The sequence below is a fragment of the Vidua chalybeata genome, chromosome 2, assembly GCF_026979565.1.
Source record: "Vidua chalybeata isolate OUT-0048 chromosome 2, bVidCha1 merged haplotype, whole genome shotgun sequence".
NCBI lineage: Eukaryota > Metazoa > Chordata > Aves > Passeriformes > Viduidae > Vidua > Vidua chalybeata.
The window spans coordinates 34,938,563-34,965,164 of record NC_071531.1 but is presented as its reverse complement, the minus strand read 5'-3'; the positions used below and the strand labels follow the sequence as shown (position 1 = coordinate 34,965,164).

At 38.9% G+C, this 26,602-nt stretch overlaps 2 protein-coding genes across 17 annotated transcripts in view; one reads left to right on the top strand and one right to left on the bottom strand.

The window, feature by feature from the left end:
* Positions 1-2,065: 2,065 nt before the first annotated feature.
* LIG4 (DNA ligase 4) lies at positions 2,066-9,771 on the bottom strand. 7 transcript variants are annotated; one of them, XM_053934096.1, is made up of 3 exons: positions 9,242-9,537; positions 6,675-9,122; positions 2,066-2,143 (listed from the first exon to the last, which is right to left on the bottom strand). In XM_053934096.1, exons 2-3 carry the CDS (start codon positions 9,106-9,108, stop codon positions 2,136-2,138), a joined length of 2,442 nt encoding a protein of 813 aa, XP_053790071.1. In that variant the 5' UTR covers positions 9,109-9,122; positions 9,242-9,537; the 3' UTR covers positions 2,066-2,135. The 7 variants fall into 7 exon arrangements, with proteins under 7 accessions (XP_053790071.1, XP_053790070.1, XP_053790068.1 ...); XM_053934095.1 differs by lacking the exon at positions 2,066-2,143 and adding an exon at positions 5,493-6,509; XM_053934093.1 differs by lacking the exons at positions 2,066-2,143; positions 9,242-9,537 and adding an exon at positions 9,695-9,771 and having other exon boundaries at positions 5,493-9,122.
* The window catches only part of ABHD13 (abhydrolase domain containing 13), a 34,507-nt gene continuing 14,839 nt past the window's right edge, over positions 6,935-26,602 (top strand). The window contains exons 1-4 of one of the 10 annotated variants that reach the window (XM_053934100.1): positions 6,935-6,999; positions 11,627-11,662; positions 12,618-12,692; positions 15,651-16,994. In XM_053934100.1, the coding sequence (XP_053790075.1) occupies positions 15,686-16,699 (1,014 nt within the window). In that variant the 5' untranslated portion in view covers positions 6,935-6,999; positions 11,627-11,662; positions 12,618-12,692; positions 15,651-15,685 and the 3' untranslated portion in view covers positions 16,700-16,994. Of the gene's footprint in view, positions 7,000-9,643; positions 9,976-10,231; positions 10,355-10,406; positions 10,507-11,626; positions 11,663-12,617; positions 12,697-15,650; positions 16,995-26,602 lie in introns of those variants that run through there. The other 9 variants (XM_053934104.1, XM_053934103.1, XM_053934097.1 and 6 more) reach the window with 9 other exon arrangements.

Here is a 26,602-nt window from a genome sequence, read left to right as displayed (position 1 = left end):
TTATCCAAAACAAATAGAGCAGAATATTTCTCCTGTACCATTACATATTAAGACCCAGATCTCTTCCCAGTGGTAAAATGTTTCTTTATATCTCCCAGTCACTAAAAAAAGTTACATATTTCAGTCTTTAAAAAATTTATTATCTGTGCTCCACCTTACATGCCTTTGCTGAGTGTCTGCCAGGAATCTGTATAAGATCTGTATGCAGCAGCTGTTCTGTTCATACAGGTCTTCATCACCAAGCATACGAATGTAGATAATTGATATAGAAAAAAATTATTCTCGAGTTACCACATAATTCAGAGTGGAAAAAGAGTAAAATTGTGGGGTTTTAAACTGTCTTTTATTTATTAACTTTGTTAATGTTGTTAATGCATGTGACCTCACTGCTCTGCCCTGGTTGCTGCTATAGCAGTGTGTCAGCCAGTCTACTCTCAGCACCTGCTGTGTTTCAGTTACAGAGAGATATAATCAGCAAAACTGGCTATCCTGTTTATTCCTCTTTTCTTCATACAACCATGTTCAGACACCTGAACAATGTGATACCTATCATCTTCATATTTACTTTTGCCTTGAATAATCTTTCTTATTACTCTAACAGCACTCAGAGATTTTAAGCAAAATAAAAATTAAAAAACAAGCAAAAACCAACAAAAACTCAACAAACAAACAAACACCAAGACAAAAAAAAAAAAACAAAAAAAAAAAAAAAAAAAAAAAACAAAAACCAACCCAAGAAAAACCCCAAATCTGAGATGTATGTAACTATGTTTGCTATAATTATATGTGAACATGTTTACAGGGCAGACTGAAACATAACAGAGAGGTGTGAGAACTAACTTTAAACTGTATGTATAAATTCATTCCACTTTGGTAGCACACAGGTCTGACATATAACATCTATAATACACTAGTTGAAAGAGGCCAACTCAAGAGAGAAGCTGTAGGAGACTGAGAAGGAAAAAAGCAACCACAAAAACTTAGCTGAGACTAGCTATGTTACACATCTATTTGCTGTCTTTTACTTGAATACATGTATATACATCGACAGGAACTCCTATCCAACTGCCAGACAGTTATTGCATTAACTGCAGGTGTGAGATGTGCAGGCTAAAAACACAGATTTCAGAGAACATGTTGCCTCTGCTTGCTGCTGTTGCTGCCATAGCAAAGTCTGCTGAGGCTGTAGCATATTAGCTGCAGGAGGAATCTTCCATCTGCAAGAATGTGGAGAAATCCTACCTCCTCCTTGGATTTGTAGTGTTTATGTTTGTAAAGTCTACCATCACAAAAAAGAAGCTGTTATTTAGCACCCCCAAATCAAGACTTGGCAATCAGATGAAAGTGGTTAAATTACTGGAGCCTGTTTTCACTTTCACAATTGGTACAGTTATATATCAACTCAAATTGAAAACAAGCTTTTCTGTTCTTTAAGATATGGCTAGTATTTAAACATTTATACACAGCACTTAGAGAGTTCTTTCCACTGCTCAGGAGACTGAACAATTTTGATGTTCATGTTCATTGTAACTCAATTTGGTTTATGCTTTAGGTTTTCTTGGTTTGCTTTGTTTTTTCCTCCAGTTTAATATGTGTAGCTTTAAAAGCCATGCTGAAAAAGAGATATACTAGATATCTGTTATAGATATAATAATATAGATATACTAATATAGATATACTAATATCTGTTGTCCTGCAAATTTAAGAAAAATCCATTAAATTTGCACTGTATATGTCATCACTTGACACTTTGACCATTCACAAGACACCTAAAATCAGAATGGGAAATTTAGTTCAGACCTGATTCACAGAATAATTGAGGCTGCATGGCACCTCTTGAGATCACGAGATCATCTAGTCAAACACTGTCCAGTTGAAGGGTCAGGTAGAGCAAGTTGTAGCTGATTGCACATTGAGTGTCACCAAGCATGGAGATTCCACAACTCCTCTGAATAACCTGTTCCTGTGTTTCACCACCCTTACGAATTTTCCTAGTTTTAAGCAAAAGTTCCTGTTCCATTTTGTGCCCATTGACTCTTGTCTTGTACCTTGGCTGCTGATGACAACTCTTCAAGCCTGGAATTTCAACCAGCTCTCAGTCCACATCCCTGTCCATTCATCTAGCCCATACTTCATTAGTTGTCTATGAAAATATTACAGGAAAGTGTCAGAAGGCTTCCAAAAGCTGAGAAAAACAACATCTAGAGGTCTACTTTTCTCCATCAAGATGGTCTCATACTATAACAAAACACAAAACACTGGAGAAATTATGAAAATTTAAATTAGAACCACAAGGACTTCTATAAAAAATGAAACAAAACAACCTTCTACCTGAATCTATTTCAAAAGGTTAATTTGAACTTCCTAAAAAGCTATAGAAATACCCTAGTTAACTTATTCTAACTAGTACAACCCTATATAGAACAAGACTATGTGAATTCATTCTATTCTGGGAAAGACTGAGGATAAAAGAATGGAATATGTAACCCCTCATAACATGCCCACTCATTTTGCATATAATAATCTTTTTTTTTTTCCTGGCATCTTATTTCTGGCAACTTTTAGTCTTGAAAAATGTATTTTACTTTATGTATGACAGGGAGAAAAATAAACTCTGGTTTCATAGCTTTACATAGTTCCTCTACCCATAGTATTAACAGAAGAATAGATTGAAGTATATTTTGTCACTAATCTAGTGACAATTATACATGTTGAAACATTCTTATTACATTATATTTCAAATACAATCACATATGCTGTGAATATTAATGCTTGTGGTTTGAACTTAAATTCAACTCCTTTATATATTCTCTCAAGATAATTGTCGTGGTTTGACATGGAAGTGAATTTTTTCCAGGAAGTTGGGTCAAACCAATCAGTGGTCAGGTTTGGATATTGGCACCTGGAGTGACCACTGAAAGTATGGACACGCCTCTGAGAACACAGGGGGTTAAAAGCAAGAACTCCCAGGGGAACTGTCTCTTTTGGTTCCGGTCGTCAGAGAGTGCAGACTCTCCCCTGCCCAGCCTTAGGCTGGGTGAGGGAGGGGAAGGCACGCGGCCTTGTCCAGGTAGGCCGAGGGGCTGAAGGTCTGGAACTGAGCCAGCTCCTGTGGACGGAAGGGTGGAGAGAAGCGGAGATGCCTTTGCCCCCCACCCCCAAGAGGGAAAGAGGCAGAGAGCCTGGCGGCACCTGGAAATTTGTAGTGGAAGAGAGATAGTCCGGGACCTGAGATGTTAGAAGAAGATATATTTAAGTGGGAGGAGATGATGAAGTAGCTTTTGGCTGGACTTTTCTTGTTAGCCATAGACTGAACCAAAAATCTCCTGCAATAGAGACTGCATTTTAGGGGGATGCAGTGGTGACCCAAGGAGACCTGTTTCAGCTTCGAACAGCACAAGAATGGCGAGAAACGAAGAAAGCTGAAGAGGGAATGGTGATACCCTCTGTCTTCGGGAAGAAGATGAGTCCTGTTTTTGGACCCCTCGGCCCCAGGGGAAAATGGGGGGGACTGTAGTCCCAGGATGAGAAACTGAACTGTTGTATCTTTGGGTCCGTGGCAAAGCATCCTTAAAGGAGCCCTATGAGCAGTCTGTCCATGCACGGTGGTGAGAGCACTGTGACATGGAATGGAGAGTGTCACACTGGCAGATTTTTTTTTCCGGGCGGTTGCCATGTGTGACAGGGAAACACAGGGGGGCAGCTGTGTTTCCTGGGGGGTCTGTGGTGCAAGAGAGACTTCTCTCTCCCTTGATAGTCTAAGTATAGATTACCTGAAGGGTGGTAATTTGATCAAGAATCCCAGGTGATGTTTCATGGTGGGTGTTTTGGAAATTGGGAGGAGGAGGGGTGTTTTAAAAGGTCTTCATCCTGGATTTAGTTTATGTGTTTTCTGTATTAGTAGTAGTTTAATAAAGTTTTTTTCCTTTGTTATTAAGCTTGGGCCTGCTCTGCTCTGTTCCTGATAACATCTCACAGCATTTATTTAGAAAAGGTGCATTTTCATGGGGACGCTGGCATTGCACCAGTGTCCAACCATGACAATAATCTTCCCCAAAATTACAGAGAGAAAAGCTACATCTGTTAAAAACATCCAAAAATAATGCTAAATATATTTTTCCTAAAAGAAAATAATTTTGAGGTTGATGCCTTTTAACTTCCTTGCTTCTAGAAAGGAACATGGAGAAACATTATACCTGCAAGCTCCTCCACTGTTAGGTTTGTATAAGTCAAACATACAGAGTTCTCTCATTCCTATCCCCTCACAGCAAAAAATAGTTCCATACAATTTTACAGGCCCATGTACTGTTTTGTGGTGCAACAGCTGTTACCAGCTGGAGATGCTTTATGCTCAGTTGAACTATGTTAAAAAGCATTTCCCTAGTCACCTTCAAACAAACATTTTTTTAATCTTTTCATGACATTTTATAACTTCAAGTCCCTCTTTTGAAATAATTCAAGCTGCAATTGCATATAGATTGGAAAGATTAAATAGCTTTTGATTGTATTTTAATAGAAAGAGTGACACAAAGTATTGCAAAAACCCCACAAGCAAGCTACCACATATTTGAGATGCCATAAACATAACAGTACATCTCACCTGTTATTTACTATAGCTGACAGATTTTGGCTGATTTCACTTGAATAAGTGGATCTTCTGCTTTTGAAGGATATTAATACAGATTCATAAAACATACAGATGTCCTCTTTCAGAAAAGAGTAACTAGAAATTGAGCAACAGGAACCACAGATTTTAAGTGTTTCACCAAACAGATGTACTACAGTAAAAAAGTGACAAGCTTTCTAGAATTTTTAAATTTGGCTCTGGAAAAGAGCTCACATTCAAACTAAAGACCAGATGAATATCAGGGGGACAAAAGAAAGGTGAGGCTTTCCATAACAGAGAGAAGCGAGGCTTTCCTTCATTCATTCAAATCCCTGTTGGGTCAAGGGGTGCAGCTGCGCTGCTCCACGAGGGAAAGCACACTGAGGGAACAGCAAGACAGGCACAAGGCACAGTCCTCACTGACAAAAAGCACCTCCCACCACACCAGCCCCACTTGAGAAAAAGAGCAAAGCAGGCCTGATGACAGGAAATTTGTGGACAGTGACTACTACATTTTACCTATTGAGTGTATTTCAGATAATAAGGGAGCTGCTAATGCACTAGGAGATATCAATACAGTTCCAATTAACCAATACTTCAATACTTCCAATAAACCTTTCATACAACAATTCCCAATTCTTCTTTCAGGAACTTTTGCATGAACATGACCACAGAAAGCATTGAAGAAGGAGGTCATCTAAAAACTGACTCTGTGTGGTCTGCCCAACTTAATTCCTATTTGATACCAATGTTGACATAACAAGAAACAAGGCCTCAACCTTTCTCCCCTCAAAGTTAATACATGAATTATCTAACAGTAAAAATAAGAAATTAAGTCTTGTGCTATTCAAAAGTGGCTGCTTACTAAAAATAAATACCAGGCAGATTTTAAAAATAGATTTTATTTAGTAATTGGAAAAATATACATTGAACTGGATATTTGGAAATTATTCCTACAATAACTTAAGCATTTTTAAAAGATAAAATTTTTAAAAGATAAAGTGACGGTTAATTGTAAAAGCCTGTCACAATTCACAGTTAAACTGTAATGAGCACAGGAGGCTATTACCATTTTTAAGAAATTGATTTGCATCTCATACATATATAGGTCATTATTAATTCATTATCATCTCAATCAAAAGTTTAGTTTCTTTTGTACAAAGGCTATTTACACAAAGAAACATGGTATCTACACAATATCCTAAAATCAAAGTGCTTCTAAGGCTTGTGGTGCTTAATGCTAAAACCAATGTGAGCAAATTAAAATACTCCAGATGAAGTTTATAAATTACTGAATTCTCTAGCATATGGAATACATACAAAACAAGTCCAGAAAAACATGAATGTGATTGCAAATTGATAGCTAAATAATAGATAAAGAGAGAACCTCCATAAAATAATAATTACGAGTTATTATAAATTATTGTCTCCACTTTAAAAAATGGAGGCAAGCATTATTAAAGCTAGAACAAACTATCCAGTTTCAAACATATTTTATTTCTGTAAAATTTTAGATCTCTCCTGAGACCTGTTTGTGGATTAAAGGGCTTTAATTATTTATCTTGTGGTGTTTTTTCCCTCCAACATAGCTTAGCATCCTCCTGTTTCTGCAACAGTAAAATCAAAAGCCCTCCTCTGCAATTCAGTGTTATTCTTTAGCCAGAGCCAACTTTAAATAGACATGAAAACACTCAAAAAATTTAGGACAACCTCATAAAATCCAAGTCCAATCGTACTTTTGCTCCAGAGTCTTAAAAACTGCTTTAAACTAAGTACTGATTTTCATTCTTTGCGACTCCTTCCTCCACTGAGTGTGTTACCCACAGCTCGGATACAATTTTAAATTTTTTCCCAAATGTTCTCCTGAGTGCTTTCATCTCTTCTACCCGTGAACAATCTTCTCCTACAACAACATGGGAGACACCCTCATTAAGGTGAGAAACTACTTTTGCACCATAAAAACGGAGCTCCAAAGCTCTAATTGAAAGTGTAGTTCCGGGGATTTTGCTTTGGGGCTCATTAACAACAGCATAACAGTCCACATAAATAGTGCTTCCTCTGAACATACCAAGCTGACAACTGTTCCACCAATAACGTTCTTCTAGCTCTGCAATCAAGTCCAGAGGCATTGCCTCTCTGTCTTTAATTCCTGAGAACACTTCCCTGAGCTGTGTAACATCTGTGTTTGCTGTGTAACTGTCTCCATAACAATCATACTCACGAGCAAAATGTTCTTTTGTGTCAGGAGACATGTGAATCATAAAGGCTGGTTGCCAAGGCACCAGCATTTTGGTTTGAAAACACTGAAGGAGCCACTCTGCCCTCACAACATCATATTTGTTGGAAGCAATGATGTTTTTCACTCTGACATTCTCAGCTCCTACAATGACACAGTAAGTCTCCGGCCCCGGGTTCTGTACCACACTGCCACCACATTGGGCTATTCTGCTTTCCAGCTCAGACTTTGAGTATTTTCCCATTCCTGTCATAACACAAAACTCAACGTCTTCAAACACATTTGAAACCTTGCTTACACTAGAAAGATCAGGAGCTTTAAATTGCTCAGCTATTCCAATTACCTTCCTCACCTTTGAAACAGTTTTCCTTTTTTTCTCATGTGGCTCATCATACTCATCTATATGAAGGTGCTTAGATGCCAGCTTTCCTTGTGCTTTGTTTCTGAGGTCTTCTAACATGTCTGAAGTCATGCACTCATACCATTCTTTGTCTTCCCTTATCTTCTCAATTCGGGGGAATCTCAAAGTACAGTCAGTTTTATACATATCACTGTCAACAATCTCAGCTGCCTTGATCTGAACTATGACAGAGTTGCAAGGTTCAATGTACATTTCAGGTTTTTCAGCTCCACACAAAATGTTACCAGGAGGGTCCTTCCTATGGTAGGGCTTCCAGTGTTTAGCCAGTTTCAAGCCTAGATCATACAACTCTTTCATAGTATAGCCAGAGCCAACACGACAAATGGAGTGGAAAACGGTCGGTTTTTCATTCGGAGGGGGCGTCTCTGCAACAGCGCATAGAAAATGAGACATCATTCCACCACGAGACCCCTTCCCCCAGTAACCACCAACAATTAAAAGGTCCAGTTCATCCATCAGCCCATTGACATATTCTGGCTTGATTTTTAACCAGCCTTCCCCACGTTTGTCAGGCTTGTAGGTGGACATAGGATCTTTCACCATAATTCCTTCCTCTCTGTTATCTATGGCTTCATTTAAAGCATCAATTACTTCTTTTCTTGTTCTGGCACTTCTCTTATGGACAACATGTATCCTGCCCTTTACTGGGGTAAATACACTACTTAAGATTTCATATCTTTTGCTTAGTACTTCATGCCCCAATTTCTGATCATTAACCATCAATACATCAAATACACAGAAGCAGGTCTGCAGATCAGAGTCCTCCACCATTCTTTTTATGTCAAATTTGTTTCCTTTTTGCATAAAAGTTTGTGCCTCAGGATTGTAAGCCATCATTTCACCATCAAGAATGCAATTTTGTATATTGCTCTTAAATACATTATGAATAAATGGCGTTAATGAACCTTCAAGGGATGAAGCACCAAACTGCTGAGTATAATCAAACCCATTTCGGGAAAAATACTTGTACACATCCCCATCTTTGTGCATCTGCATACGTTCACCATCCAGCTTGGTTTCTATGTAGAATGTCTGGTTACTCATTTGTTTCTCAATTTGCTGGACATCTGCAACAGCAGCAAGCATTGGTTTAAAGGCAGAAAACAACATGATAGAAACATCACTAAGTGAGACAGAGGGATCATGCAGTTGTCTGCAAACTTTTTCCAAATCAGTAGTAACATTGTGTAATTCAGCAGCATCAGGATGAAAAATTGAAAATATAGTTTGTTGACTAATACCAAGCTTTAGATCCTTTATAATCATTCGGATAAGCCATTTCTGTTCCAGTGCTGTGCTCTGGGTAATTAACTGAAGAAGACTTTTCTTTAACTGACCCTTGTTTTTAGCAGCATTATTATTAGCAATCGCATCTAAATGTTCATTGACTTGTTCTACTGTCAGTCTGCCTTGTTTTGGGCTCCTAGGTTTTAGCACAAAGTATGCAATCATTGCAAAATCTCCAGCATCTCCACGTGAGCCCGTAGGCGTTCTGTAATTTAAAAGCTTTGCAGCATCTTTTCCATCTTTTGGTAAACTAAGCAGTTCAATATAGAGCTTTGCAAGCATAGTTTCTTTAATTCCATATGCCATCCTTTCTCTTTCCAACTGTGGGAGAATAAGCCGCATAGCTGGGTAAAAGGAATCTGTGACATCTTTCTCTTTCTGATGAAGTGCATCATGGAATTTCCTCCAGGAATCCAGAAAATCCTTGAAATACTTGGTTTTCGCTGGACGAGATTTGGACTTCTGTATTCGCTCCAGAGTAGAACACAGATCTGCAAAAGGCACGTGAGAGGCCACTGTTTTTTTAGGAGGAGGCTGTGAAACAGGTGCAGAAGCCATCAGTCTGTTTTTCACTGGGAACAAAACAGAATTATATATTTATAACAAAGCGCCAGCATGTTACTCTGTCTAAAAAAAACCCATCTCTAATTAGGATTTACGTTTTTTCTCATTTTTCTACCTAAGATCTAACCATTGTCTTAAAGGTCTCCAGCTGATTCCTCATTTAAGGGTCAAACTCAGCAGCGAGGCTGCGACATTGAAACACTGACATCACCTAGACAAAGGTCTACACGGCAGGAGAAGGCACCGTGCTCTCCTCCCGCTGCTGCCCAGGCGGGAGCTTTCAGTGCTCGGACACCGATTTCCTCCTCCACCTTCGCCGAGAACGCAGCCTGCCCCCGACACCACCCGCCTCGCCCTTTGTCCCCCGGCTGCTCCGTGCCGGCGGAGGGAGCGGTGTCCAACGGGGCCGGAGAGGGGCCGCACAGGCGCACCCCACATCCCCCAGCACGGCGCTGCCATGGCCACAGCGCGGGGGCAGCGGACACCGCCCGCGGGGCACCTCCCGCTCCGCACGGGACCACACAGCCGGGGGCATGCAGGAACGGCCACCCACAGGAGACTCACGGGGAGCCGCGGCTACCTGCGGAGCCGGGCTGACAACCGGCCTCCCACTGCCCCGGAAGAGGAGGGCCAGCCCGCTGACGCCGCGCTCTTCCCCCTGGCCGGGGCGGGGAACGGTGGCGGAGTCCGGGGCGGGGAAAGGCGGGGAGAGAAGGGAGAACGGCCGGGCTGTGCCCTGGAAGCGGAACCGCGGCTGCGGTGACTTCCTGCCTCGGGAGGAAGGAGCGGTGGTTGAAGTTGCGCTTCGGGGTCTGCGCTGGCCCGAGGCACCAGCGGCGGCCGCCCGGGAGGATGCGGCGGGTGGGTCTGGCGGGCCTCGGGTCTGCCGCGGCCGCGGCACGGGAGGCGGGCGGTCCCGGCCCCTGGGGCCGGGCCGGGGGAGCCGGGGCGGCCGGCGGGTTTGGGGTCCGGTTTGGGGTCTCGCGGAGCTAACGCGGCTCTTCCCTGGGGCGGCGGCAGGCGGGACATGGCCCCGGGCGGTGTGCGGCTCCCGCGCCCGCACGGCGGGACGTGGCTGCCGAGGAGCTGCTCCCGTGACAGCGCCGATAAAAGTTCCTGCAGGTGCCTTCCTGCGAAGCCCCGGAGACCTTAAGCTTCTTGGCAGCAAGGTCTCGCTCCAGTGTTTCGTTTGTCTCCACTGCCAGATGGAACAATTCCTGTAAATGGGTACTTGTAAAAGGTGGGGCTGATGGTAACTGCCGTGTTCTAAATGGGCCAAGTGGTCGTTTTGAAAAGACTGAGCTGGGTGTTGCACTTCAGTCAAAAAGGAAGCAATTTAATAAGCTTCGAAATTACTGTGTTTTCGGAGCCTATGGTCCCTAGAAAGTTAAGGTATAGCCAACCTTGGTTTGTTGTTGTTTGTGGTTTTTTTTACACAGTATCATCGAAATCCGAGATACTGAATCACGATGATACTTTGTACCGTTTGTCAGCTGGGAGGAAAAGTATCACGGAGTTAAGGGGAAAACATTTTCAGTTATCAATATGTACAACTGGATGCAGAGCTGTGGATGTTGGCTGTTTGGAATAAGCAGGACAAGTGACTCGATTTTAAAGCCAGAGCCATGAAATGTGTGACGCTTAAGTTATTCTTACTGCACTTTTTCCTTTGTTAAGAGTTGCTACTTTGCTGTTGTTTTTTCCTTTTTCTTTTCTTTTCTTTTTTAATGAGTGTTTCTGTAGGATTTTAGTACTAAGAAAGTATATTTTTCTGATACTTACTAAGCTTGTAGGTTTTCTTCCAGATCAGTTCCCCCTCTGAAACGAACCTCTTATAGTTGAGGACCTAATATTTCTAGTTACAGATGTCTTCTGAATAAATATGAGTAAATGTAACGCTTGTGCAAATCTCATCTGGAGGAGGTAGAGTCTAGGAAAAAGAAGTGGAGACAAAGAGATGTTCTTAGCTATTTCTTAAGAACACAGAGAATTATTTGATTTTGTCTGTTTGTTTTGAAATCCAAAGGATTGCAGTGAGTGTTAAGATTTAAGGTTATTTTTAAAGCTCTTTAATCAGGAAGCAGCCATCAAAAACCTGATCGTGCTTCTTAGCACTAACTTTAAAGCTACTTATGCACTAAAAGTTTTTAAGAGAGAATGTAAATATTTGTTTTTAAGCACTATATATATATGCTATGTTAGTAAAATTATTATAATTATATATGTATATTACTATAATATTACAGTATTTTCATACACTGTGTGTTGTGTATATAGTCCAGGACATTTCATTATGATTCTTGAACTTCGTTATAAGATGTTTTCAAGTTCATCAAATGTCTCAAACAAGCCTTCAGGTTGATAGGAGGAGCATGAGATGCACAGTTTCATTAGTGAAGCAGTTGTAACTTCTAGGGGGTTTGGCTCTTATCACTTCTTTCAAGTAACAAGATATTACATGTGTAATTCAAAACAATTTTACTCAAAAATCATAAATGGAATTGTCTTTCAGGCAGAGATGAAGCCTGGGAAATCATCACATCTAAAGGTAAATGTTTTATGATATGATTAGTGTATGAAAATAATACTGTTTAATTTTAAAAATTTAGACAAAGACAAAACAACAGAACCTGTGGCAGATACATTAGTAATTTCAGCTGCCATTCAAAATGAATGAAAAATTGTTCCCTAGTACTTTAAATATATACTTGAATTTTTGTGATTTTTTTCAGTTGATAATGGTGTTAACCATTTAAAAATAGCATTAGGGCAAAATAGAGTATTGTTAAAATGCCTTGATGATAAAGAGTTTTTTTTTTTTTTTTCTCAAAACTTTTTATTGTGAGTGATTTGTATTTTCAGTAGCTACCTAATTTTGGGACTTGTAACTCATCTGGTAGAGGTCTGCTGTAGTTCCTAGGCTGTGGATTAAACAGTGGAAATGTACAGATATAGGGGGGTGCGTGTATATATCAACATGTGTGTATATCCCAACACAAAGGTGAAAATCACTGCTTCCAAATTTCCTTTCTGTTTTGAGAGACAATACAGTTTCATGGCAGTTTAAACCAAAGGTACAGCAGCAGTCTGGCCAAGTCTTACTTGCATTAGGTCTTAACCTTGAGTTGGGTTGCATTGCTATTCCTATATAGCCATGGTTTCCCCTGTAAGGCTTTGTATTTCGGTACTGTCTTCTGTTTGTCTTTTAAGCTTACAAGCATCACCAAATAAATAGTTGTAGGAAGTATCAGGATTTCTGAAGGCTAGCCTTTCTAATGCACATTATCAGAGTGACAAGATGAAAAATGTATTTTAAATGACCTTATGCTTATTTACCTAGACTTTTACTTAGTTTAAATAATCAGTGATTATGAAATATTGTGAATGCTGTAAAATAGGATGTGATTCCTTGTTACAGGAAAATCTTGTTTTCAAAGTTACAACAATTACATGAATTACAGTGCTGTAATACAATATTTCTTCAAAAAATTTTTTTTTTTCAGTGACACAAAAATGCCCTCCAAGAACTTAAAGGGCCGAATGCTTCTTGATATGACTGGGACATCAGACAGTTGTGGGCAAGTCTGTGACTAGTTGTTGTAGTCTAGGAACAGAAGCAGTCTTGGCTAGAGAGAGGATCGGGTTTGCCCAGGTTGGGTGGGTTGATGGGTCTGCTCTGTTTCAGAAGTTGACCACATCAGACATCGAAATCTAAATATGCTGTTCTCCCACTCTCATGCCTTTTCCAGATTATTCTGGCCCCCTATTAGTCATAAAATTAGAGATGCAAAATAAATTCAACACATGCTCTTCATAATTCATGACAGAGTATTTTCATCATAAGGTGTTACATTGTAAACTGCTTGAAAGGTTTATAACTTCCCATCCAGTATACCAGGAGTGGGAAATAAAGACCAAAAAGAGAATTTTGTGTGTGTTGTCTTGCAGTATGTTGAACAGTCTCAAGTCTCATACACTTCAAAAAGTGCTGACCTTACTGCTCACTGAATATTACTACATTTGCTTACCCTTTTTATTTTTGTCCTTCAAGTGGAAATTTTATTCTATTTGTTTCATCTTCTGCTCTCCAAGATAGTGTTTGGAAGGTGTGTTGCTTTGAGCTCCATAGAAAGTGTGGGTTGTAGCTTTATTGAAAATGAGATTATATTAATTTGGCTTAGAGTCTCTTTTAGGCCTGTATGCTTGTTTGAGAGACCATCCTTTTCTGTTCTAGTGATCTTTTAATTGGTATTGAAAGATAGGAAGGAACCTATGAAAAATTTTGATCTTAGTTTCCTAACTGACAATTCTTGCAACAAGATATGAAGGCCTGGAAATGAATGGAACCAGTGAAGTTTCATATTGCCAGGAAAAAAACTTAGTAGCAATGTAGTTGTTCAATATGGTGGTGTAGTCAGCTTTGTTTAAATATGTAGTGAGAGTGAAATATTTGTGGCTGTGTAGTTTCTTCTTCCTGTTAACTGTTTACTGCATGTTGACCTTTAGTTGCAGGATATACTGGCTTTGCAATTTTAGTAGTATAATATATTGATAGTATTAGCCTGCTGAAGTAAAAATAGAAGTGATGCACTTCTCATGAAACTAACATGGCTTATAAAATCAACTGTGGGTATCAGTCTCCAAATAATAATCCATAATGCATGTGGGATAGCTGATGCAAAACTTCATCACTTGAAGTGAGATTTTTATTAATTCTTTGTCGCTTAGTAGTTTTGTTTAACAGTGGGTCTCTTACTCTTGTGAATATCTTGTTGAGAAAAAATTTTTGGACTTTCTGTCATTTTCTAAGAAAGCCAGCAAAATGTTGAATAGTGTAGGTAAGGAGAATGTTTTTATTGTCTCATTATCGATATTCTTCTAGTCTTGAAATGTAATGCAGGAAATGTTTGCTAACTTCTTTAGGAAGTGATCTTAAAAATTGAAGTAGCTACTTGATATGTCTTCTAATCATTGTGAGTTCAAGGGAAATGGATCACAGGAATTAAATTTTCCTATAGACAGTATTTGTGTATACTTGGGTATAGATAATAAACATGAACTTACAAATAATATAAGAGAACAAAGTTGAGATAACTGCTCTTTCAGACTACTTTATATTTCACCAGTTTTATGTTTTTGGAGTAGACACACTATATAAAAGCTTAATATCACATTGGGTTTGGTTATGATGTGAATCTTAAGATGTGACATACTATTTTTATTTCTGATTTATTTCTAATTTTTGCATAAAATAGAGACAGCAGGTTTTCCTGGTCATATTGGGTGCCTATATCTGTGGAATGCAAAGGCTGTAGCTGCAGAGGTCACCTTTTATCACTCAAGCCTACCAAGATGGCTGGTATAAAATGCTTGGATGCATCTCTGCATGTCAAACTCCTTTGGAGTTTGAATTCAGATTATTGCTGTGCTATATCATTTCAGGAGATTATAACTTTGTGTCAAAAGTGTAACTATTATCTGCTATGTAGCTTAGTGTTCTCAGACAAGTGAATTTGTATTTTCCCTTCCAGGTAGTGTGATTATTCAAGTCAGTGGTGACTAAATGGTTACTGTAGTTTTTGTGTAGGTTTGGCAGTTTTTGTCTGTTTCCATATGAACCAGGAGTGCGACATAACTTTTGGCTGGAAAGAAGGTTTAATCCATTGTCATTAACATAACTCTCCTCATTTTATGCTTTTATCATGAGTCTGTTTTCATGTTTGGTATTTTCAGCAGTGCATTTCATTGATCAGAGAATAATGTAGTTAATGGACTGTTTTCAGTGGTCTTGCATGATGATAAAATCCTCCATACAGCTAAAGACTTCATGAGGATTACTGATCTGATAGTGGAAAATTATTGTTATAAATCAGAAGCAATCAAAATATAGCCAAAAAAGCTGTCATAAATGGTACATTACCACATACAATGTGATGTCTTAATATAGAGGAGTCTCTCTCTTCTGAGCAGTTCAGGTGTTGCTCTGTAACCACAGTTGATTGAAATGCTGAAAGACAGCCACTAATCTATAGCAGTGCTGGGATCTATGGTGAGCCTTCACTGGCTGCAGAGTGACGTGAACAGGCTTACTGCATGCTACTTAGCAACTTAGAAATAAAGGCAATTTTCATTTGTGTTCTCTGAATTCTAGAGTTACGTATATGAGCAGCTGAGCAGCCTTGACAAACTAGTGATACAGTCTGTGTGGTTGTTCTTTTGCTTAGTAGGAAAGTCTGAGGGAAAGCAGAGGTTACTGTGGTCTCAGTCAACCAGTCTTCCAGTGCTGTTAATGGACTGCCTGCAGAAATACTGTAAATGGGATTTTGTAGAGTTCTAAAGCCTTTCCTTATGATTGCATTTCTGCTTGTTTTACAGAATCAAAAGGTTTCTAAAACTTCAAAGGGGTTTGCCACCAAATTTTATGTTAATGCTCCAATACATTGACTTGCTATTAATCGTCCGCAAGTACAAATGCTTAAATTGCTACCTTTTTCCTTTTCCTATATTTATATGTATACATTTGGGTTTTTTTGCAGGATTTACTTGGAGTAAAAGATCACTGACTTCCACAATGGAAAAATCATGGATGCTTTGGACCTTTGCTAAAAGATGGCTACTAACTTTGGCTTCCTGGTCTTGGAGTCTCTGCCGTATTTGTCTTTTGCCCTTGATAGTGACTTTTCATTTGTACGGAGGCATTATACTCCTTATATTAATATTTGTATCAATAGCAGGTATATTATATAAATTCCAGGATGTTCTGCTTTACTTTCCTGAACAGCCCTCTTCATCACGCCTTTATGTTCCTATGCCCACTGGTATACCACATGAAAACATCTTCATCAAAACCAAAGATGGAGTTCTTCTCAATCTTATTCTGCTGAGATACACAGGGGACAATGCAGCGTATTCTCCAACCATCATTTACTTTCACGGGAACGCAGGCAACATTGGCCACAGGTTGCCAAATGCTTTGTTAATGCTGGTAAACCTGAAAGTAAACTTAATTCTGGTCGATTATAGAGGGTATGGCAAAAGCGAAGGAGAAGCAAGTGAAGAAGGCTTGTACTTAGATTCTGAGGCTGTCTTAGACTATGTGATGACTCGGTCTGATCTTGATAAAACAAAAATTTTTCTTTTTGGCCGTTCCTTGGGGGGAGCAGTAGCTATTCACTTAGCTTCTGAAAATTCCCATAGGATTTCTGCCATCGTGGTGGAGAACACCTTTCTTAGCATCCCATACATGGCCAGCACTTTGTTCTCTTTCTTTCCAATGAGGTATCTTCCGCTGTGGTGCTACAAAAATAAATTCCTATCCTACAGAAAAATCTCTCAGTGCAGAATGCCTTCTCTCTTCATCTCTGGGTTGTCTGACCAGTTAATTCCACCAGTTATGATGAAGCAACTTTACGAATTATCCCCAGCTCGGACTAAGAGATTGGCAATATTTCCTGATGGAACTCACAATGACACTTGGCAGTGCCAGGGTTATTTTACTGCACTAGAACAGTTCATCAAAGAAGTAATAAAGAGTCACTCCCCTGAAGAAATGGCGAAAACATCATCTAACGTAACAATAATATAAGTGATATTCTCCTTTGGGGTGGAGTGGGGCAAGTACCTGCACTGTACTTTGATTTGTGATAAGTGGTAAAAGAATGTCTGTTTTTAAATGTATGTCATGTCTGTACTTGCCTAAAGAGTGAAATTAAACTTGGAAAGGTCTGATATTTTATTAAGGTGTTCCAGATAACTTTTACATTTGCAGCATTGTAAATGAACCATTTTATGTCTTTCTCATACTTTTTTGGTATCTCTGTCCATATATTCCACTTGTTTGATATGTACAACAGATGCTATTAAAGAAACTTGCTACAAAAGTAGTACAGAATGTATTTAGAACAACGGGAGGCTCTTTGGTATTCACTGCTGTATGTGTGAGCTTTTTGGACAGCCATGGTTAGCACAATGATTAGTTGCTTCTCTTAGAGTTTATTTAAAGTGTGCCATGCATGAGATTAGTGTTTTATTTCTTGAAATTTTATATTATGCAAAGTGGGAAGACTTTAACAGGCTAAATAGTATGAAATAACAGAAATGGTAGAGTATACTTGCAGGTATACTGTCCTGGGTGATTACTGGTTTCTATGGTTTTGCAAACTTACATATGTCAAACTGCAGCTGAAGATGAAAAGATACTTTCCTTATTTTCTTTTGCTGTTTGTATTATAATAGTGCACAGAAGGTTGTATGTGCCTAACATTGTGACTTCAGGATTTTACCCAGGCAATTTCTGTATAGAAAACAGAAGTAACTTTTTCTAAAAGAGATCAGTGCAATCTAAGCTCCTTTCTGCCTCAAGCTCTCCTCACTAATACACAGGCAAACTATTTGTTAGTATTAGTCTGCTTGTGCATTTGAGGTGATTATTAAGGCAAAATGGGTGGTCATACAAGGTAAAAATAGGTTTTTCTGTTCAGACTTTTACACTGGTGTAGTTAAATGTTTGTGTCCTTTATTTATACCTCCTAAAGAAACAAATTCAAATAATTATCAGTGATCACATGATTAGATATAAATGCAGTTGCTACAGTAAGGATAATGAAAATGAGCAGATAGTCCTAGATGGTCCTGTCATTGAGGGTAGGAAGGCTCTGCAGTTACTGATTGACTGGAGCAGCAAGCCAAGGCCAACTGCACGAGATTCAGCAAGATGAAAGGCTAGATCCTGTGCTTGAGTCACAACCCCATGCAGCACTACAGACTGGGGAAAGAGTGGCTTGAGAGCTGCTCAGCAGAAAAGAGACTTGGAGATGCTAGTCAACAGCTGCCTGGATGTAAGCCCACAGTGTGTCCAAGTGGTTAAGAAGGCCAATGGCATCTTGACCTGTATCAAAAACAGTGTGGCCAGGACCACTGCAGTGATCATCCCCCTGTACTTGGCACTGGTGGGGCCAAACCTCAAGTCCTGTGTTGAGTTCTGGGCCCTTCACTACAAGAAAGACTTTGAGGGGCTGGAGCAAGTCCAGAGATGTATAAAAGAGCAGGGAAGGGTCTGGGGCACAAGTCCTGTGAGGCACAGCTGAGTGATATAGTGGTGTGTAGTTGAAAGAAAAGGTGGCTCATGGGAGATCTCATTGCTCTACAACCACTTGGAAGGAGGCTGTAGCAAAGTGAGGGTGAGCCTCTTCTGCCATGTTACAAGTGCAAGGATGAGAGGAAATGGCCTTGCATCAAAGAAGGTTCAAATTAGGTATTATAAAACCAATTTCACTGAAAGAGTGGTTAGCCATTGGACTAAGTTGCTCAGAGAGGTAGTGGAATCACCAGCTCTGGAATCAGTCGAGTCATCTGGATGTGGCACTTGGGGATATGGTTTAGGGGTCATTATGGTTGTGTTAGGTTGATAATTGTACTAGATGACCTTGAAGGCCTCTTCCAACCTTGATGATTCTGTGATCAAAGACATGCTGTTAGCTTAGTCTCTAATGGAGTGTAGGAGCTGTTTAGATCTCTTCTGCAGGTTTAATTATCATCTGCTGCAGCTGAGCTTGCCACTTCAAAATATTCTTTTTTAATGGAAAGAACAAATTGGAAAATCTTCCACACAATCTTTAAAGTTGCCCTTTGGATTCAAATTTTTAAGTAAACTTTTCTGCCATGTTGTTCTGATTCAGAAAAGCATCTCAGCACACACTTAAAATCTGTTTCCTGAGGGACAGTCATATTTTAAGCTTGTGCTTAAATTCTCTGGTTGAATAAAACTGCTTTCCTGAACTGGTGCCTTAATGGTTATGCCTCCTAATGGAATTATAGTTCTTACGTACATGTGGGTAATAGTTGTCAGCAGTTTGTAGATAGGATGATACATCTTTTCATAAACATGTTTTGTTTTTTTTTTTTAATAAACATCTACATACCAGAAGTTGCTGCTTTCTCTGGTGAGCATAGTATCTTGTGATAATAATATTATTATTATTATCTTGTGTAATAATAGTATCTTGTGATACTATTATTAAGGTTTTTGTAGAGTTGATTGAAAAAAAATATACATCTTTGTGGGTCTATAGATGTAAAAACATAGAGCATACTTTTCAATCTGAGTGAAACCAAAACTGTCTTTTCAGCCTTACAGTGGTGATATATTATTTTTTTTTTTTTTTTTTTTTTTTTTTTTAATTTTTATTTTGGGGAAAGGGGTACTTGGGCAAGGTATATTGGAGAAGTTTGACTGGGGGCTGGGAGATGAGGCTGTGTTTGTGTAGCAGAAAAGAGTTGATAGACATAGCATTGCCTTTCCCTGATGTATTCTACAGTGAGATGTAAGTTCCTTGCATACATTGTTTCATCTGTTTCACATTGCTTTAGAATAGAGGTGGAGGGAGAGAAGGAAAATTAGCAGTCAAATACTACTTTTCTAAAATTCAGTTGATGAAGCCAAAAGAGTAGATTAATTGTTGGAGACAGAATGAAGAGAAAGTAGTTGTTTCAGAAGTTGTGATATCTTGACATTAAATACCATTGTGGGGTTGAGGGAGGGTGTTCACAAAGCATCAATTTCTAAAGTAACATAGCATTTAACCCCACTTCCTACCAATCAAAACAAAACTCTCAAGCCCAGAATACCTCTAGTATTATGTGGTACTTGTATGCAAATTAAGTATTCCTATTTGAGCACACAGTTGCTAAGACAAAATCAAATGTGTAGTGTTAGATTATGGCAATCTGAAACTCCCCAATGTGGGCTGTATCTAAACATTACTTTTTATTATCAAACCATATATGTTTTCACTATATTGTCTGAAGGACATAAATATGAAACTTTAATTTTGCAGGTATTGGGTGTGAGTTGACACGATAGTCATATATGCATCCTTTACCCTTGTGTGGTTTCTTCCACCTTCCACATATGCACAGTTTTGTTTCTCACTTAATGGGTTGGCCACATACACTTGTGAATGAATGTTTTATGCTGTTTTTTATTGCATTGGTTATGAAGTCCACTGAAGGAAAATAGGAGGGAAGTGTTATTTTTATGCAAGTATTCACTGCTCTGCATACAATTCTTTGAGGGAGGGAGGGAGGAAGAAGGGGGAGGAAACTTGTTCTGACAAGTGAAGACTTGTTTTTATTTCATGGACTGTGTGATGGAAACCACAGTTATCTGCTGCTAAAAACTGAACTACAAGCAACATAGTAGTAATAAGTTTAAATTGCCAAATTATGTGTTATGATACTGGTGCATTTATTTTATTAAATACCATTGTATGTTTTCCCATAAAAGTTATCCATTTGTCTATAGGTGTTTCCCAAATATTTGTCCTGTAGATATAAATTTCTAGTCTGAGAAGAAGTCGAGCTCTTTTCACAGGTTTGTAAGAAAGCCTTAGTTTAAATATGTTCATTAAAGGAATTTTCTTAGAAGAAATTTAAATTAAAAAAAAAAAAAAAAGGTAAAAACAAAGTTCCTGGGGAGGGGTCAGGAGTTGAACAGCAGTAGAGTTCCTTGTAAGAAAGCATAAAACCTTGTGTGTGCACACATTGTGGTTTTAATTAGTGGAAATACTTGAGGCTTCCTACTAACCCAAGTTTACATTCCCAGAATTTGTTTCTGAAATGTGAAATGCAGAGAGATAAGCTGTGCTTTCTTCTGGAGAAGCACTAACTGGTTTAGCTGCCCTCATGTCCATTTCTCAGGTAAAATTAGAAATAGAGCACAAATGCATTTGGTAGGCTACGGACAATCTGTCAGCTGAAGGGCAGAAGGATTAACTATTTATACAAAATATGCATATCAGCATCTCTAAGCTAATAATTGGGTTCATGTTGGGTATTCACAGTGAGGAATGCAAGGCAGAATTGAGAGTCCAAGGTATGGTCTTTTCTGTTAGCAAAAAGATGCAGACGTACCTCCAATTGTATTTCATCAATTCTTGAAAAATACATTTTTATTTTTGTTAATGACAGGCAATTTTGCTAGGGGCACTTCTGCCAAATATAAAATCAGTGCCTCATGCATGTAGTGGGATCAGCCTGATGTATCCCATTAGGTATAATTTGCAATGCCATCCTGCTTGTATAATTAAGAGTAGAACCCCACAGAAGTGTAAATAGAGATAGCATATTGAAGTTCTAAATAACACTTATGTTTTGAATTCAGAAACAGTCACTGATTATGAGATGCAAGCTTTTTATTTGATTTTTCTTTAATACATAGTTAAACCAAAACTGTCTTATGAGCATTCTTAAGTTTTGTAGACAAAGCATAAATGTTATTGTATATGTGCTAATTGTGGCAAAGTTTTACATTATCATTCTAGTTGGTTTTTACAATAAAGTTAATTTTACAAAAAACACTTTTCTATTTTTATGTACTGACATATGCAATAAATTGATACATTGAAAGTGCTATTAATGTCTTATTCTAGTTTGTGGCTTGTCTTCAGTGTGTTTGCATAGTAACAGATCAACCCCAAGGTATCGTTTTCAGTGACTGACTAAAGCCAGAGCACATGGATAGACATTGTTAGATGTGGCCTCTGTGGAAAGCTATTACATCAGGGGGAAAAGCATATTACAAATATATTTCTAAGCTTTGTCATGTACCCTCACTTTCAGGAAGTGTTAGTAAGTAAAACTGATATGTGGTGGCATCACTTTCTAACACATTTTGCATTTCAAAATTCCTCTGTTGTCTGGGGGTCTGAGAGATGGTCTAACTATTATGTCCATTAGGAAGTATTTTGAAATGTTTCTGACTAGTTTTACCACCTATGCTGGCAATATTTTAAATGTCAATTTTAAATCCTATAATGCCACTCAGAATTATAGTTAATTCATACAGTTGGAGTGGGATACTCGGTCTGAAGTAATTTCTGCTTTCTTACAGAGTTTACAGTGCATTACTAAGCTTATATCACCTCTGCTCCCATTCAGCATGGTTAATATGAAATACCCAGAAAATAAGGGCTTACTGATGTCTGTTCTGAAGCTGCAAAATTTATGTCCTCTCCTGAATTACTGCAAGGCTTATAGTTCATTTTTAACCCGGTACCTAGGAAACGGGGCTGTGGGTGGGGGGTGTAGGTGTGGTACATTTGGACACTCCGTTCAAGACACCTATTGATTTGGAATGAAAAAAAAATTCTAATTTTTGTAAAGGAAGAAATGACAGTACAGGAACAACTCCAGATTTGGGTACTTCATGTGAATAGTACCCTGAATGAGAGTTGCTGTCTTATGAACTATGTCACTAAAACTTGCTTCCACAGTAGTGTTCTGGACAACACAAGTCTTGCATTTGCTTTTTCTTACTTGAAAATTGATAAGCACCTGGGCTACCAAGTGCAATACAAACTGTGTCTTGGAATGTCTCATGATGTTATATTCATTTGCTTAGTAGGTGAGTGTAGGCCTACATATCAGGCAAAACACCTGAATTTTTCTCTGAATTTGCGAGTACCAGCTAAATCATAGTAAACATTCATGAGGGCATATGAACATTGAAACTAAAATTGGAGCAGCCCTGCTGAGGACTTGGGGCTGCTGGTGGATGAGAGGCTGGACATGACCCAGCAATGAGCACTCACAGTCTAGAAAGCCAAACGTGCCCTGGGCTGCATCCAAAAGCAGCGTGGGCAGCAGGGCAAAGGAAAGGATTCTGTCCCTCTGCTCTGCTCTGGTGAGACCTCACTGCAGTGCTGCATCCAGGTCTTGATTCTTCAGCACAGGAAGGACACTGAGCTGTTGGAGGGAGTCTAGAGGAGGGCCACCAATCTGATTAGAGGGATGGAGCACCTCGGTGATGAGAAAAAGCTATGAGAATAGGGCTTGTCCAGCCTGGAAAAGAAAAGGTTTTGGGGTGACCTAATTGCAGTTTTACAGTACCTTAGGGAGGCTACAAGATAGACGGAGAGGCTTTTTACAAGGTCATGTAGTGACAGAACAAGAGGGAAAGGCTTAAACTTGAGAGAGTAGGTATAGATTAGATATTTGGAGGGAGTTCTTTGCTGTGAAGGTGGTGAGGCACTGTAACAGGTACACTGTAACCAAGAAGTTGTGGAACACTCCCTTGAAGTGTTCCAGGCCAGGCTGGATGAAGGTCTCAGCAACTTGATCTAGTGGAGGATGTCCCTGGCCACAAGAGAGTTGTTGGAACAAGACAATCTTTAAAGTCCCTTCCAATCCTGGTCATTCTATGACTCTGCAATGAAACCTAGACCAAGGGCTTTCTGTCTGTTCAAAAGATCAAGTACAGACAAGTAAGGTTTTGAGAAAATGCTGAACCATTGGCTTAGCAAAAATTATTTTCTCCAAAGATATTGAACATGCCTGAGCTTTAAATCTCTTGTTGGACCCTATTCAGGGTCTTCATTTTAGATTTTGTACTGACTTCTGTCTCTGTAAGTAGATAGGAAGATACACTGATTATTTTCTGGATTTGTTTTGAAAACATCAGTGTGATTAATTTGTTATGCTTCAGCTTGGATGAGGGCAGAATAACTCTTGTATGTCTGGGAAAAACAGCAGTTTTTCTTTCTCTGAAAGGCAATGCAGCTTAGGAGCAGACTTGGTTTTACTGTATTAAAGAACATGGTTTCACTCCCAGCTGGAGATACATATTTAATACTGTGAAGCAATGAGCTGAATAATGCAAATCTGCAAGGTGGCTGACTGAAATGTATGTTCACATACCAAGTTCAGAGAGGTGTTGCTGCTAGTTTGACGAGTAACTAAGGAACGGATTGTGCTGCTTGAGGACAGAAAGAAAGGAAGTTCTACAGCTGGTTTGAATTCCACTTAACGTCTAGTGTGGGCTAACTATTTACAGAAATTCAAAGGGAAAGGTCAGGCAGAGAACCCTTTCCTGTCTGTCCTCTAGGACTCAAGGACAGTGTAGCAAATACAGCTACAAGGAAATTTTGAAATACTTGAATCCTTGTCCTGTGCCCTCTACTGAAGGTCTTCAGACTGTAGCAGCAGCAGAGCAGCCACTCCCACATGAAGAGCCACAGCTCCGTGTTTATCTTGTTATCATACAAAAGCATTTTTAGCCCATCTGTGCAAAAACTATTGCATAGTGTCAAAGAGGTGGAGAAATGCAGTTCTCCATGTTGCTGGATAGCAAAGCCAGTGAGACTGTAAGAGGAGTGGGCTTCAGCTATATGACAGAGCTCCTTTTTCCCTGGGCAGTAAGAAGCAATTGCTGTAACATCATGGGGGGGGGGGGGGGGGTTGGAGGGGGGGGAAGGGGAAGGGGAGGAGGCTGGCATTAAGTTGCTGTAGTATATAAATCCTGGGTTGTCTTTTTATATTTTACATGTTTTGAAAATTATTTTCTAGGTGGTTCTGCTGCATATTTTGAAAGACACCTATAATAATTGTTTTTCCTTTCTGTGTCAGTTCCTCTTCTCTTTGAAAGCACTGTAATAACCACGTAAAAAATGACAGTGGCTGCAAGTCAGATGTAGGTTTACTTTGTGTAATACTCATTTGGACCCAAATTGTCTAGATATCTAGAGAAGTAATATATTGCAAGGAATGAAACAAGGATGGCATACCTAAAATGTGCAGAGACATTTGTGTTATCCTCGGCAATTTTGAAATGTTGAGGAAAAGAGAAAATATTACCCTTTTCATCTCAGAAAAATCTCATAGAATTTTTTGTTTTCCTTTTAACAAGATAATTTATCAAAAAAAGGCTTAAACTGTTTGTATAATACATCCTTTGCTTTCAAGGTATTCAACACTTCCTAGAAGTTAATAAGATATACAACCATAGGAGTGGGATATCCAGAAATAGAGTACTTTTGGGATGCATTTGTGAGTCAGACCTTGCCTGGATTTGCTACTGTGTAAGTTGTAGTTAATGGCTGAAAGAACTAATTAAGCATTCTTGCAGGGAATGTATACTGTTTCAGAGGGGTATCTGTGAATACTCTTAATGCAGATCTCTTCATTAGCAGAAAACTATAATACAGGATTTATTCTGATCTCCCCCAAAATAGTCCATCTTCAGTTTTGTCCATCTTCAGAAAGGACTTGAAATTAAATGGAAAATTTCAGAATGGAACCTTGGCCTTTTCTGTGTTCTGCACTGTCTTGTGTGGTAAGGCGAGATATCGTGGTCTCTTTCTTGTAATAACCACAGGGACCATTTTGCGGCTGCTTCAGAAGTATGTGAAGCTGGACCCTTGCCACTGGAGGCATACTTTTAGTGTGGCCTTTGACACATTTGCCTGGATCTCTGGGTTGTAGCATCTGTACAACCTCCTTTTGAAAAACAGAACATTTGTTTTTAAGTAAACTTTCATGTTTCTTCAGTAAATTGGGTTTTTACGCTAAGCCTTCACAGTCATATCAACTGCTTCTCTTTTGTATATTGAACTTCGTTATGGGTTTTTCCTCTCCCACAAAGAAGATGCTTTTGTGGTTAAAGTACATAAATGGATTTCAGGAAATCAAGAATTCAGTTTCTGGTTAAACCACAAATTTCCTGTATGATTGGTTGCTATCTCTGCCTTGGTTCCCCACCAGAAGTAATGTTGATCTTTTATAAGTTTTCAGATTAGTAGGATCCATCTTTATCATTTAATCTGAACCTCTGCATAATGGAAATTAAAAAAAAAAAAGTTAATTACCTGCATAAAATTACAGGGCTTGTTTCTGCTGTAACATCTTGGAAGTTCTAAACAGCCTTAATTTTGGGCTCAGGAACCCTTAATAATGGGTTCAGGAACCCATTTTCCTGTCTTGTAGTGAAACATTCTCACCTTTAAGCATCTTCAGTGATAATGTTGGGATTTGGTTTTCATTTATTTATTATTTTGAATTTTACCTAAATTTTTTCTCTTTTTCCTGGAAGTAAAGGACTTGGTTAACTAGAATTCTTAGACTAGCCAAGGCATTTCTTAATAGTTTTCCTTGGCTAAATTAAAGAGGTTTTTTAGTCAGTTAATCTGAGTGTTCAGCACAGCTCATACTTTGGGTTAAGGAGACACTATGGTATATATGCACAGATCACGTATGGTGCATGCAAATTATGACCATGTTTTCAGAATGCCTTTATTATAAGTTTTTTATCTTGTTTGTTTGCAGAGTTAAATGGCCAGGACTAGGTTTCTGCAGTTTAATGCAATGACATTTTCTTTCGTAGCAATAGTTTGGAAAATGCTGCTTTGAACTGGTCTTGAGGCAGCCCCTAAGGTTTGCTGACTGCATGTGTTTCTTGAGACCAAAATTGTTGATGTGGTACAAAAGTTTGCAAAAGTATTTTCAGGAAAGCTGTCCAGTAGAAGCAGGCTGCTACCCAAAACCTGAACACCATTTCTGAGATTAGTTCCTCAGGTGTATTATATTCATTCTGGATTTTTGACCTTTTTCACAGTTCAGTTTTGCCAGTCTTAGCTACAAGCAAATAGGTTTTGTCAATATAAAAGCATGTTGCTATTTCCCCGCAGCATATATATCCAAATAGTATACCTCTATT